This window comes from Pongo abelii, chromosome 16 (assembly GCF_028885655.2).
Source record: "Pongo abelii isolate AG06213 chromosome 16, NHGRI_mPonAbe1-v2.0_pri, whole genome shotgun sequence".
Classification (NCBI taxonomy): Eukaryota; Metazoa; Chordata; class Mammalia; order Primates; family Hominidae; genus Pongo; species Pongo abelii.
In genome coordinates this window covers 91,606,556-91,620,888 of record NC_072001.2, presented here as the reverse complement: position 1 = coordinate 91,620,888, position 14,333 = coordinate 91,606,556, and the positions used below count along the sequence as shown (strand labels likewise).

Sequence of the window (14,333 nt, the reverse complement as noted above, 5' to 3'; positions counted from 1 at the left end):
TGAACTTTCAACTGTACACATACAAGAGAAAATAATTTGCCAACAGGCAGCCCCAGGCTGCAAATCAGTTTTTCAGCAGGAAAGAAAATTAAATCTGGCATTTTAAGAAGTGCTTTTTATTTCAGGGTGGGTTGGGGAGCAAGTAGGGAATAAACACTTGGAAGGAAAAATATTGTATTTGCACAGTTTGAAATGAAAATTTAAAAGCTTTTTATACTTATATGCTGGCCATCTCAGTAATTCTAGCAGCACAGATACAGTGGGAAATCTGGCAACACTGAGGCTCTCAATTGATAAATCCCACTGTTGCTTCTTATTTTCCCAGAACCACTTGGAGCCATGTTTCTACCTGAGGTGTTTGCTTGTTGTTATTGTTGTTGTTGTTTGTTTTTTTTGGAAAATTCATGCCTTGGATTTTCAGCCAAGTGAGAAGGGATAAGTTTCCTACGCATGGCATTATACTCAGCTGTCCCAAACCTCTCTCTCTTTTCTTCTGCAGGCATCTTTCTTTGTGGTGTACAATATGGTGACGACAGAGGTGATTGCTGTGTTTGAGAATACGTCAGATGAGCTTTTGGAGCTCTTTGAGAACTTCTGTGACCTTTTTCGTAATGCTACCCTGCACAGTGAAGTCCAGTTTCCCTGCTCAGCTTCTAGCAACAATTTTGCAAGGCAGATCCAGCGCCGGTAAGCTGTTCCACCAGACTCAACAGTCTTAATTTTTCTTTAGAAAAATTGGTGTTAGGCCAATAGCTGTTGTCTCTAGGAAACCTTCTCTTATTCTATCTGTCCACATAGCTTTGGTTAGTCTGCCTATTATAACCCCTTGTTTCTTCCTGAACTTCTTTCTGTCTCAGCACCTGTGGAATTATTTGTGCGTTGTCTGTGATGTTTTCTAGACTGCATGTGAGCTGCAGAAAGATAGAGGCTGTGTCTTCATTTATTGCTATACCCTCAGTGGTACACTGTCAAGCACTTATGTTTACTGAATGAATAAGAAAATCATTTTAGAAACTTTTGGTTAAACATGATATGTTGAACACATGTATTTATCTTTGCTCCATCCCTAAGTCCCACTGAAATGACAATAAAGGAATAAGAGGTATAAGCCTGTAAGAACAAAGAGAATAGGAGAGGAGACGATGGGAGATAGGACATATTAACAAAGTTTTAAAAGCTGAAAAGCCAGTGAATGAACGAGAACTGACTTAGCATACCTCAGAGAGCAGAAACTCAAGGCTGCAGAGCTTAGTCATCAAGAAACAAGCTGCCTTACACCAGAGAGCTCGGGAAAGGGTCAGGAAGTTGGAGGTCCCAGGTGCCTCTGAAAGTACTTCTGAAGGTATCTGTGAGGTAAGCTGAAATGAGGAGGATTGGTAAAGTTCTTAAAAGGAGCAGTCAGACCCTCTAGATCCCTTTTCTAGGTCTACATAGCCAAGTGACTATCTCTTCTTCTACCTCTGCAAAAGGCTGGAAGTTTATTCTCTGAATAGATTGAACCAGATGGGCTCTGGTCTCAAGTTCATGAGGCATATCTAAAAGTAGGGATGAGACATGTTATGCTAAAAACAGGAATTAGGTCGCAGTTCACATACTGAAGGGTAAGAGTCCTATTCCCCTTCCCAGATACGGCATCCAGGCTTGTACTCTCCAGGCAGGAGGTTAGAGATTCTTCCCTAGGAAAACTGACCAACACAAAGAGGAGATTTACAGATATTGACACCTGCTGTCCCTTTACAAATCACTTAGGTCACCCTAAATATATACCCCCCAGTCAGCAAGGCCCTTCTATGAACCAGAGCTTCTAATAATTGCCATAGTGCATTATCATGAAACAAATGGTTCCTTTGGGCCAAGGGCCTAAACTAAATCCTACTTTAGTTAGACAATGCCTCATCATATTTCACATCCTTAAATTGTTTCCCTTACTTTAAACAGTAATGGAAAATACCTGTTTTAGGTCCAAAGATAGAGCAGACCACAGTGAGTGGATGAATCAGAATAAGCATTACTGCCACTGGGAAAAACAAATATCTTAATGCAGTGGCATCATGTTTATATAAAAAGATAGTACTGAATTACAGATAGATGGCTATTGAATTCAGACAACTGTCTTGCGTTTTCCTTTTTCTTTGGTTCACACAAATCTTCTGCCTTAGTATCTCTTCAGTATAGAAGAATTTTTAGATGCAGAACATGGGTCAGATTTTGCTTTTTTTCATTTTGGGATGAATTTTCTTTTAAAATTTGCTTCAAAAGTAAGCAGATAATTAACAAGTAACAGTCTGAGTGTGGTGGCTCATGCCTGTAATCCCAACACTTTGGAAGGCCAAGGCAGGTGGATCGCTTGAGCCCAAGTTTCAAGACCAGCCTAGGCAACATGACAAAACTGTATCTTTACAAAAAACGCAAAAAAAAAAAAAAAAAAAAAAAATAGCCGATTGTGGTGGCACATGCCTGTAGTCTCAGCTACTAGGGAGGCTGAGGTGGGAGGATCACTTGAGCCTGGGAGGCAAAGGTTGTAATGAGCCATGAGCATGCCACTGCACTCCAGCCTGGGTGACAGAGCAAGACCCTGTCTCAAAAACAAAAAACAAAAAGAACAAAAGATGGGTACACTCAGTCAACACATCAAAGAAGTCACTAGATGATAAGCTCCATGAGGGCAGGGATTTTGTCTATTATGTCTACTGCCATATCCACAACACCAAGGCCAGTGTCTGCCCTGTGGGAGGAGCTCAGTAGGTATTTGCTGAATGAATGAAGTTATCCAGGAATTAGAAGAAACTCTGTTTTCCAAAAATTATTTCAGAATACATCTGGAATTAAACAAAATTACAGAAAGCTCCAGAAAAAACTGAGGAGAAAGGTTGTATATTCCAGCTCAGTGATGTTCAGAATTTTACTTTACCACCAAAAGATTTTGAAAAATTGGGGGTACCCTCACATATTTTTAAGTTGATTTTTAAATTCTTTTTTCCTGTTACTACTAAATTGAAGTAGTTGCAGAGGATGCTATTTTCGGTATATATTAAACATTGATATTTAAAATAAAGTTATTCCAACACTTTAAAATATACAAAAGGTTGCTAATTACCATAGTAATTTGGTATCCAAGTATTTTATATGAAAAATTCACAGCAAATTATACCCATAATTGGGAATTTTGCATTGTTTCTTCGGATTCTCAAATTTATATGTCTATTCTATCTGCCCAACAGAATTGTAAGCTAACATATTTTGTTGACCACTAATCATACTTTGCTGCATTGAAAATATAATGTATATATAAATTGAATTTTTTTTTTTTTAATTCTTGTGAACACATGGTTCTAAATGCTAAATTTTATAGTAATCTTTTCCCAGTAATCTTTTGGTAAAAATCAATGAAATTGGGACCCTTATAGGTCAAAATAAATGTTCAAGAATAAAAATGGACACCAAGGATCATGAGTCATTTAAGGAAAGCCTTTATCCTAAAAGAGCCCAACACAAAACAAACAGAATAAAGAATAAAGAGTAAGGAAACAGGCCTGGCATGGTGGCTTATGCCTTTAATCCTAGCACTTTGGGAGGTTGGCGTGGACTGATCGCTTGAGCTCAGCAGTTCAAGACCAGCCTGGGTAACATGGCTGGTCTCCCTAAAAACAAAAAAATTAGCTGGGTGTGGTGGCATGCGCCTGTCCTCCCAGCTACTTGGAGGGGCTGAGGTAGGAAGATTGCTTGAACCTGGAAGGCGGAGGTTGCAGTGAACCGAGATCAAGCTACTACATTCCAGAGTAGGTGACAAAGTAAGACCCTATCTCAAAAATAAAACAAACAAACAAACAAAAAACCAATGTTACATTCGCTGAAACAATTGAAAGTATAAAAACAGGAACATTCCAGCCGAGTGCGCGGTGGCTCATGCCTGTAATCCCAGCACTTTGAGAGGCCGAGGCAGGCGGATCATGAGGTCAGGAGATCCAGACCATCCTGGCTAACACAGTGAAACCCCATCTCTACAAAACAAACAAACAAACAAACAAACAAAAAAAAATTAGCCGGGCGTGATGGCGGGCGCCTGTAGTCCCAGCTACTCGGGAGGCTGAGACAGGAGAATGGTGGGAACCCAGGAGGCGGAGCTTGCAGTGAGCCGAATTTGCGCCACTGCACTCCAGCTTGGGTGACAGAGCAAGACCCCATCTCAAAAACAAAAAACAAACAAACAAAAAAAACCAGGAACATTCCTAGAACAATGAGAAACTTTTGGGAATTTAAAATTTGTTAGATGTAGTGAAGGAACTCTCCAAAAAAGTAGAGTAAATAGATAAGAGAAGGGACCTAGAAAAGGAACATTAAAAAAAAAAAAAAACAGAGTATCTGCCTAGAAGGTCAAATATCTGTCTAATTCCTGAAGGAGCAGTGAAGAACATGAAGTGGAGAAATAATGGGATAGTTTCCCAGGACTGAAGAACATAAATTTTTAGATTGGCAGGACCATCCAGTGCTGGAGCTGGCTTGTCCTGGCTCATGAGATCTGACTGTTAAACTTTCAGGAATTTTTGCAAGCTGATTGTTAAACGAAGTTGTTATTAAAACTTATTTCCAAATTATTTCCGATTTTACTGTTACTTAAGCTCTTGTGGTTTTTGCATCTATTTTATCTATATGGTGTAAATACTATATAATAAGGTGCTACAGCTCTTCTCTTGGCAACTGCACATTGAGTAATGTCACATTGGTACCTTGGCAGGAAGATTTACACCACAGAAATCAGGAAGCACTACAAATCGTGGCTTTTTTCCCCCGAGAAAAATTAAACCTTTATCAGTGCAGCACTGGATTCATCTAGTATCCAGTACAGTCAATGAAAAAGACCCACACCCAGAGGCATATCATCATGAAATTTTGGAACATTGGTGATAAAGAGAACATTGTGAAAACTTTGAGAAAGAACATACATTTCACATGTAAAAATAATAAGTCATCATAATGACATCAGACTTATCAATAATACTGTGAAAGCTTGACGTCATTAAAATCATGCCCTCAGAATTCTATGAAAAGGGTGATTTGCAATTTGGAATTCTATATCCAAATAATAGGGTGGAATGGAGACATTTTCAAACCTGTGAAGTCTGAAAAGATTACCTACCTCTCATGTAGCTTTTCTAAGGAAGCCTATGGAGATGTACTTCAATACACCACAAAAGAATGGTATGTAGGAAATAGTCTGACACTGGAGAGAGGCAAAGACAGTCCTGAGGATAATGATAAAGGGAATTTGCAGAATCACTGTTCACGTGTCAGACCATTTGGAAGCACGAGAGTGGAGGAGTCCAAGAAGAATGTGTCCAAGGAAAAAATAAAATTGTTAGAATACTGGTAGGTTTGAGTATATTAAGAAGAGATTGTGAGTTTTCCTAGTAGAGTTGTCAGCATAGGCTTCACTGAGGAGGTGGTGGTTGCGAAAGCTTTTGAAGGAAGTCAGGGAGCAAGCCATGTGGATAGCAGGAAGAAGAATATACCCAGCAAAAGGAATAGCATATCTAAAGGCCCTGAGGTAGATCTGATGCACTTGAGGGACAACAAGAAGGCCAGGGTGGCTGGACTGGAGTGAGCAAGGGGCAGAGTACTTGGAAATAGGGTCAGAGACCTGATTTGGGGTGGGGAGGTAGGCAGATACATAAGGCCATTCTATAGCTTTGGATTTAACTATAAATGAGGTAGATTGTGTCATGTTTGAGCAGAGGAATGACGTAGTCTCACTTATGTTTTAACAGAGTCACTCTGGCTGTTCTGTTAAGAGTAGAATGTAGGCAGGTAGGGTGGCAGCAGGGATGCCAGTTAAGAGACTGTTGCAGTGATCCAGTAAGTAATAGCTATGGCATTCTGTTTCCTGCCACTAGGATTTAAGTTCTTTACTGTCCACTGATGTATCCTAAGCACCTAGAAGACAGTCTGGCACATACCAAGTCCTCTGTGATTATTTGTTGTTTAACAGTGGTAGCTTCGATCAGAGTGGTAGCATTGGGAATAGTAAATAATTATATTTTCAATGTATTTTGCAGGTTAGAGCCCAATTGATTAATGGTGGATGGTCTATGGGCCACGAAAGAACAAAGTCAAAGATAATTCTAATGTTTTTGGACTGAACAGCTTGCAAGAGAGAGTTGCCATTAAACTGTAAACCTGTGGGTAGAGCAGGTTTAGGGGAGAAGATCAAAAGTTCTGTAAGTAGAGATATCTCATAGTTTCTCAAAGGAGTGTTAGCTGTGTCACAGCCACCTGACGAGTCAAGTACAATAGGGACTGAAAATTAACTTATTGGAGTTAGCAATGTGGAGGTCATTGGTAACCTTGACAGGAGTAGTTTGAGTAAGATGGTAGGGGTGAAGGCCTCTTTAGGGTGGGTTAAAGAAAGACTGGGAGGACAGAAGTTGGACAATATGGAAAAGTGTTTTGAGGAGTTTTATTACAATGGGAGCTGAAAAGTGGTGCATTAGCTGGAGGGGTAGGTAGTGTTAGATTTTGTTTTTGTTATTTTTTAGATGAGAGGGAAAAAATGGCATGTTTGCATACAGATGGGACTGATCCTGTAGAGAAGGGGAAACAGTAGGAAAGTGGAGGAACTGCTTAAGTGTATGAGAGGGGTTGGGTGCTAGTGCACTGGCAGAGGGATTTGCCTTGCATGGGAGCACAGAAAGTTATATATGTACAAATGTTGGGTAGATGTGCTGATGAGAGCTTTAAAAAAGTTATCTTCTGCTAACTTCCATTTGTCAGTAACAAAGTAAGCGATGCCATTAGCTAAGAGTGAGCATGGAGGAGGGGAGATGAAATAGTCATGGACGAGCATGGGAGTCTGGAAGGACTATGGAAATGTAGCACGAGTGCCCTGCAGCATTAAGGGCCCACATAAAGTTCATGGCCATAAGTTTAAAGTGACCATTGTATGTTTTTCTACAGCCATGGAGAAAACCAAGTAGTACAGGCAGGGAATAGGCAGAGTTGAGCTTAACTGGAGGCTGTAGTTTTTCTAAGCAAGTACCACAAAGCAAGAGAATTTAAGATTGTTGAGGATGTGTGCAACGGAGTGATTTAGTGATTTCATCTTATGTGGAAGGAAGGAAGAGAGGATATGATGAGTGTAGGATGGCAAGAAGTTGGTAGAATCGGTGGATTATAGGTCTTGTGGGGGTTGAAGGATCGCTGAAATTGGGATGAATAGAGGGAGTGAGCCGGAAAGATGGGAGAGAAGATGGTTGGAGAGTGTGACGGTCTACCCTGTGACTAGAGAGGGTTTGCAGTCGTTGGTAATGGTGAGGTTGAGGGTGTGAATGTGGAATAAGCAGTTGAGGTTGAGAGGAGGTCAAGGAACTAGTAGGAGGCTATGGTACTGTAAAGAACATTTCTGAGGATTTTGAAATTACCGAGAACTAAGAGAGGTATAGCTGGACAGAGTGACACTGAGGCAGGAACTAAAGTGTGAAGACATCAAAGGGAGTGACTGCTTTTAATCAGTGGGGAGCATGGAGAGTGGAGGTGGTAGGTGCTGTGGAGGAAGAGGAACTGTTTCAACCTGTAGATTATCACAGATGCTTTGATTTGTGGTCATCACAAACCTGTGAGCCAGCCCCCATCATTTTACCTTTGAAAGCCAGTGAGTCAGTGAGTCAGGCAGGGCTAAGGTGTAGATGAGATGGTGCCAGATCTTTGCTGAAAACTGAAGTGCCCAGGATCTTTTATTTCAGCTCAAATGAAAGGGAAAAAATAAGCTCTATTTGGCTGAAGATTTATTTTTATGATTTATACCGAGGCTGTGAAAATTACTGTCAGGAGGAGTAATGGAAAAGCAGTGTTGCTTGCTAGGCTTTCTTTAGGGGGAGCAGAAAAGTATTCATGTCCATCTAATACCATAGGTTAATAGTGAAAATAAAAATTACCCTCAACTAATTAATCTTTCTGGTCTCATGAAAGTTAGGAACACTGAAGTTTTTTATTCCATTTGTTTCAGGGATGAGATATTATACTTTTCTCCCAGACTAAAAAAAAATTTATATCCCCTTGATTGTTGAACCATATGATATGCTTGAATATAGAGGTTTAAAAAAATGTATACTGATAGACAGTTGACATTCTTTCTAAGTAGCTGTAGGAAAGTGAAAAATAAGGAAAAAATTCAAAATGTCATTATACAACTATTAACATTTTAATGTGTTTCTGCCAGTCTTTGCTTTAAGTGTGAGTTTTTGTTTTCTTTGTGTTTTAGCCATATTATATAGACAGTATTGTATCCTACTTCTTTTATTTACAAATGTGATAAACATTTCCCCTGTTACCATATAATCTTTGAAAAGGGTAGTTTTCCATTAGCTTTTTAATTTTTTCTTCCTCTATAAACAATGCTGTATGAATGTACACAGAGATTTTTCTGCATGTACGAGTGATTCCTTAGGGTAAATTTCCAGAAGAATAGAAGTACTTGTCAAAGAGTATTAAATTTAGTTTTGTGGTCAGGCATGGTGGCTCACGCCTGTAATTCCAGCACTTTGGAAGGCTGAGGTGGATGGATTGCTTGAGGCCAGGAGTTGAAGACCAGTCTGGGCAACATGGCGAGACCCTGTCTCTACAAAAAAAAAAAAAAAAAAAAAAAAAATTAGCTGGGTGTGGTGGCACGCACCTGTCGTCCTGGCTACTTGGGAAGCTGAGGTAGGAGGATTGCTTGAGCCCAGGAGAGGCGGAGGTTGCAGTAAGCTGAGGTTGTGCCACTGCCCTCTAGCCTGGGCAACACAGTGAGACCCTGTCTCAAAAAATAAAAAAATAAAATAAAATTTAGCATTTGTTACAGTGAAGAGAAATAACTGTTCTGTCATTATTTTCAAAGATAAGTCAGATATATGACTGTATGTCTGTTACTGTTCTTCTAGATACTGGTGTTTCTGCAGGAGTATAGGTAGCTAGTTTCCAAATTTTATTTAAACAAACAAAGAATGGGTGATTTATTTGTGAAAAAGGCTTGCTGGAAGTTGGTGATCCTGAGAAGAGTCAGAGGCTGCTTCTGTTCAGGGTTTTCTGTTCTCTGTAACTCCTTCCTAGTTCAGTCTAAGGCAATTATTTGGGGAAAGTAAGTTCTTGACCTTTTTCCCCAGTTGAGCTGTTATTAGAAAAGAGTAGAAATAGTTGTCATAAACTAGTTATACTCATTTTAAACTTGTTTGTAGAGTCTTTGTTAACTTTTCTAAAGTAGGTCTGGGTGTGGTGGCTCATGTCTGTAATCCTAGCATTTTGGGAGGCCAAGGCGGGCAGATCAGTTGAACCCAGGAGTTCAAGGCCAGCCTGAGCAACATGGCAAAATCCCATCTCTATAAAAAATACAAAAATTAGCTGGGTGTGGTGGCACGTGCCTGTAGTCCCACCTACTCTGGGGGCTGAGGTGGGAGGAATGCTTGAGCCTGGGAGGTCAAGGCTGCAGTGAGCTGAGATCACACCACTGTACTCCAGCCTGGGCAACAAAGTGAGACCCTGTCTCAAAAAAAAAAACAAACAAAAAACCCAAAACCCAAACACATTTCTAAAGTAATTTGTTGTTTTCCATTTTTAGTTATATGTTTTGCTTTTTAAAAGTATTTGTAGCTGGCCAGACCTGTAATGTGTGAGAGACAGTTCTATCTTAATTCATTACCTAGGTTTTAATTGTATTTAAAGAATGAGTTGTTCTTAGACATATATTTGTCAATTTAAAATTCAAGACAGCTTTGTGTACTCACTAACAAAGCCTTCCTCACTGGTCCTTTCGTTTAGATTCAAAGACACTATTATAAATGCCAAGTATGGAGGGCACACAGAGGCAGTACGCCGGCTGCTGGGTCAGCTCCCCATCAGTGCTCAGTCTTACAGCGGTAGCCCCTATCTGGATTTGTCTCTCTTCAGTTATGATGACAAGTGGGTATCTGTCATGGAGCGGCCCAAGACTTGTGGAGATCACCCAATCAGGTACAGTGTCACTGCTGTAGCTACAAACTGCTCAAGGGCTGAAGGTGGCCTGCTTTCTTTTTCTCTTTTTCTGGACATCATTTGATTGTGACTGTCTCCACTCGTACTCATGGGTAAGGTTGAAAAGGCAGGCTATTTCTGTAATGCAGTGAGTGCTATGATCATTTAGGTACTAGTCTCATAAGTTATTCCTACTCTTTGCTTCTCATCAGAACGTCTAATTCAGATAAGCGTTGTCCTCTTTTAAAGGTATCCAGGGGAGGAAGCTGTACTTTCCCATTTAATAATCTAATACCATTCCATAATAGTTTTTGACATTGAGACTTTATAATTATGTGTCTAACACAGATTATTTTATCCTGCCCTGTTACCTCATAGAAAAAATAGCAGAGACAATTTGGGGAACTGCTGACAGATTTAGAAGAAACTCATGCTTCCTCACTTGGAGGAATTTTGGAATGTAGACTACTGTGTTATTGTTAGAGGTTTGAAACTGACGTCTTACAAGAAATTCTTTCCTCACAGAAGTCTAGTTCACAGACCCATCTGTCACTCCATATATGGAGCCTGTTCTGTGTGCTGTAATAGTATTAGGGGGAGGAGCTGGAATTACTGTCACTAGTGGAGTTACCTCAAGGTGGGTGTGTTCCTGGGGCTATAGGCTGGAGCTTGGAAGGTCTTTTTCACATAGAAACAGTGGTAGTTAGATCTTTATGATAGATATATTTCATCATCCAGTCTCATTGTGTATTAAATGGGCCTGTGTGACATATTCTGTATAATTAATCACCATTTATAATATTTCCTTTGGGAAATTAGAGTCAAGTTCCAAAAACTAGTTAATTTTTTTTTTATTACGGAAAGTTTTAAACATATACAAAAAGTAGAAGAGCATAATAAACCTTCATGTACCCATCACCCACTTCAACAGTTACCAGCTCGTGGCCACTCCTGTCTCAGCTATTTCCATCACCACCCCTACTCCCTCCCCTTCCCATCACTGTCCTGGGTTATTTTAAAGGAAATCCAAGTTATCCTAGCAAAACAAGTAACATCATTACCCCATCTTTAAAAAATTAACAAAAAATCTTTAATATCTTCAAATATCTAGTCAGTTTTTACATATCCCTGTTGTCTTATAAATATTATTTTTATAGTTAATTTGTTTGCATCAGATTCAAACAAGGTTCATGCATTGCATTTGGTCCCTTCAGTCATTTTTTTTTTTTTTTTTTAAGACGGAGTCTCCGTCTGTTGCCCAGGCTTGAGTGCAATGGCACGATCTCAACTCACTGCAACCTCTGCCTCCCGGGATCAAGCAATTCTCCTGCCTCAGCTTCCCAAGTTGCTGGGATTACAGGTGCCCGCCACCACACCTGGCTAATTTTTGTATTTTTGTAGAGACGGGGTTTCACCATGTTGGCCAGGCTGGCCTCGAAATCTTGACCTCAGGTGATCCACCCACCTCAGCCTCCCAAAGTGCTGGGATTACAAGCATGAGCCACTGTGCCTGGCCCAGTCATTTTTATTCTGTAGGTTCTTCTTCCCCCTTTTATTTTCTTTGCAATGAAATTATTGAGGAAACCAGGTTGTTTTTCCTCTAGCGTTCTCCAAATTCTAGATTTTGCTTGTTGCATCCCTGGGATAGTATTTACTGTATTTCTTATTTACCCATATGTCCTGTAAAGCGGGAATGAGATTTAGAAGCTCAAACAACCCACTTTAAATTACAATTCCTTTGTGTTTGGGGATTGTGGGAGTAAAGCTATGTGTTTTTTACACATAAAAAAATGGGCCTTCATCTGATATGAGTCAAGTACCATGAGATACATTTCTCTCTCCTTTCTGACTTTCCTACCTTTCTAATTGGAGAAGATGAATCTAAAATTTGGAAATGCTATTGCTCCTGAATAAAGGGGTTTCTCTTATAATTCTTCTTTATATTTTTAATTGGAAATGAGAAATATAAGGATATTAAGGGCCTTTGAAGAGAGAATGCCATTCCTCCAGTATCTTTATTGTATAATCCAGTCTAGTCTTTGTCAATATGCATATTTACATTTGCACAGTTGTAATCATGGTTAGCATCATTTTTTGTAGTCTGTTTTTATAAATGTTATTTCATGTTGTTATTATACATAGTCCTCACAATTACAGTCCTAATGAAGGTGTATTATTCTATCAAACAGATGTACCATGATTTATTTAACTATTCCCCCATCACTGAGCATTTATTCTCTTTCTACATTTTTACATTAAAACAAATGCCATAGTAGTCATCTTTATTCGTGTACTACTTATTTCACTTAAATCAAATTCTGAGGATATAAATTCTTGGATATGAGATTGAGTCAAAAGGTATAAGTATCTTTAGGTCTGCTTATATATTGGATTTCCAAAAGGAGATTATAGGACTCTTTAATTCAGGGCTTTTTATTTTCTGGAATCCTCCCTGCCACCCCACCCCCACCTGCCTCAGCCATTCAGTCTCCACTCACTAATCATCTGTAGTTCCCCAAACCACAGGGCATTTATTTTGCATATGGCAAAGGCATTTAAATACTAGGATGGATGGAAGCATCTTTAGTCTCACATATTAGATGAAAAATTAAACACTACTTAGTATTTTGTTTCTGTGCATGAAAAAGAACCTTTTAAAAGAATTTTATTCTTAAATATGAAAAACTCAAAGGTGAGCCTAGATCCATACTGTCCAATATGGTAGCCACTAGCCACATGTGGCTATTGAGTACTTAAAATGTGGCTAGTTCAAGTTGAGATGTGCTCAAGTGTCAAATACACACCAGATTTCCAAAAAAAAAAAAAAAAAAAAGAAATATCTCACTAATAGTTTGATATTGATTATAGGTCGAAATAATATTTTGGATATATTGGAGTAAATAAAATGTATTATTAAAATTTCTCTTTTATTTTTATTTTTTTTAATATGGCTACCTGAAAATTTAAAATTACATACGTGGCTTGCATTTCATTTTTAGCCCTGGCCTAGACAATCCTGAGGCAGGAGCGTCTGGAAGCGGAGAGGCTATAATTAAGGCTGTAAAACTGAGTCATCTCAGGAAAGAGAAATGACCAGTGACTCAGTGCAACATAGTAAGATTTATAATCACTCTTCACTAAATGAGCTGGTCATACCAGAGTGATTTTATAGTTCTGATAACCTGGGGCTGATATAAGAGGAGATTTCATTAATAAGGTAAAATAATGAGTTGCCACATTCCCCTGCTGTCTAGATTTCAGTTTGATGGTGAATATCAATACTGTCCCCTCTTTCTCTGTCTCTGTCCTTGTTCTTTTTAGGTTCTATGCCCGGGACTCGGGCCTGCTCAAGTTTGAGATCCAGGCGGGGTTATTGGGCCGCCCCATCAACCACACAGTGCGACGCCTTGTTGCCTTCACCTTTCACCCTTTTGAGCCTTTCGCTATTTCTGTGCAGAGGACTAATGCTGAGTATGTTGTCAACTTCCATATGCGACACTGCTGCACATAGGTGCCTCACCAGAGCCAGGTTATCTGGTCTTCCAAGACTGCCACTCACTTATCTCAGTGGACTCCAAAGCAAAAGCTCCTGACTACTGGCTCTGTTAGTTGCAGCCTGCTATACCTCAGATGCGAGAGAGCCAGAGAGAGGAGTGAGGGTGGCTCAACCTAATGAAATTTTTAAATTGTATACAATACTGCTACTGATTGTTACAATATCCTCTTGCCTTTTCCTTGTGGGAATGCCCAGCATTAATTAAGTCCATTTCATTTTTGCTTTACTTTGCATTTGATTGCTGTGAAGATGAAAGCATTAGACTTATATCCCCTTCATGTCACTTCTTTGGCATTATGGTTTGTGTCTGAAAGCAGTTACATCTTGTTTACTGATGAGAACAACATACATCCTTTCCATTTAGCTCATGAGCACGGCTATCTTTTTAAGAGAAAATAAAGCCATGGTATTTTCATACTTAAATATATGTGGTTCGATGACTGCTTTATGTTCCTATCATACCCAATGCTTTTCAAGTATTGGGTTCCAGGAAGGACTGTGAAAGAGATGAGAGGCCATGGATGCAGCAGCTGTTCCTGGGAGAACTAAGTGGTAAGTGCCAGCAGGGAAGACAGTTATCTGCCAGGATTGTTTCCTTCCCTTGGGTTTCGCTTGGTAATTGTCACAGCTGGAGGAACTGGGTGTAATTGCACATCCTCATGTGGAAGCATGCTCCCATCTGTACCATCTGTGTCATGCAGGTGGAAGAGTGAGCAGCTCTCCTTGGCCACAGCAGAAACAAATACTGTGTAGCACGTACTGAAATTTGGGTAGTGGGAGCTGGCAAGCCGCAGGTGTC

At 39.7% G+C, this 14,333-nt stretch overlaps 1 protein-coding gene across 10 annotated transcripts in view; it reads left to right on the top strand.

The window, feature by feature from the left end:
* Positions 1-13,957, top strand: part of DET1 (DET1 partner of COP1 E3 ubiquitin ligase) — a 31,451-nt gene extending 17,494 nt beyond the window's left edge. For all 10 annotated transcript variants that reach the window (XM_063716297.1, XM_002825788.5, XM_024232421.3 and 7 more), the window contains 3 exons: positions 500-687; positions 9,787-9,978; positions 13,300-13,957. In XM_063716297.1, the coding sequence (XP_063572367.1) occupies positions 500-687; positions 9,787-9,978; positions 13,300-13,489 (570 nt within the window). In that variant the 3' untranslated portion in view covers positions 13,490-13,957. The remainder of the gene's footprint in view (positions 1-499; positions 688-9,786; positions 9,979-13,299) is intronic.
* The last annotated feature ends 376 nt before the right edge of the window (positions 13,958-14,333 follow it).